The sequence below is a fragment of the Acanthisitta chloris genome, unplaced genomic scaffold (genome assembly GCF_000695815.1).
Source record: "Acanthisitta chloris isolate BGI_N310 unplaced genomic scaffold, ASM69581v1 scaffold14830, whole genome shotgun sequence".
NCBI classification, from domain to species: Eukaryota; Metazoa; Chordata; class Aves; order Passeriformes; family Acanthisittidae; genus Acanthisitta; species Acanthisitta chloris.
Window position 1 is genome coordinate 1 of NW_008650009.1, and position 564 is coordinate 564.

Sequence of the window (564 nt, forward strand, 5' to 3'; positions counted from 1 at the left end):
TTATTTCAGAGGGTTCCTCTCCCCTCTCCTTCAGTATTCCAGAGCCTCCACGGTGCTGTCAGTCGGGGGGATCCGGCAGCAGTTTTCCCTCCCAGAAAACATTCAGATGTCAAGATTCTCCGCCAGCTTTCTCCGCAACATCAATGTGTGTGGGGTCATTGGTGGGGGAGGATTTGAGGGGGTCCAGCTACACTCATTGGTGTTTCCCTGCCCTTACAGGAGCACCTCGGGGTGCTGAACGAACCTCCCATCGACATCCAGTTCCAGCCCTCAGGATACCTCTTCCTGGCCTCCCCAGAGGGCAGTGCTAGGCTGGAGGACACCGTCCAGCTCCAGAGGTGGGGGCACACACAGGATCCACCCAGAAAAGGGATTTGGGGGGCAGGGGTCATCCTGACCCCCCCTCCACATGCTGGCTGTCCCCAGGCAGGAAGGGGCACAGGTGACCCTGCTGTCCCCAACACAGCTGAAGGAGAAATTCCCCTGGATAAACACAGAGGATGTGGCCTTGGCAGCCTATGGTATGTGGACATGGGTCGGGAGGGGGTGTGAAGAGCCGCCTGC

The 564-nt window shown here is 58.9% G+C and overlaps 1 protein-coding gene across 1 annotated transcript in view; it reads left to right on the forward strand.

The window, feature by feature from the left end:
• Positions 1-40: 40 nt before the first annotated feature.
• Positions 41-564, forward strand: part of FOXRED1 (FAD-dependent oxidoreductase domain containing 1) — a gene marked incomplete at both ends in the record, with an annotated part of 3064 nt that continues 2540 nt past the window's right edge. Inside the window, 3 exons of the mRNA XM_009082551.1 lie at positions 41-145; positions 220-338; positions 427-521. Of these exons, the coding sequence (XP_009080799.1) occupies positions 41-145; positions 220-338; positions 427-521 (319 nt within the window). The remainder of the gene's footprint in view (positions 146-219; positions 339-426; positions 522-564) is intronic.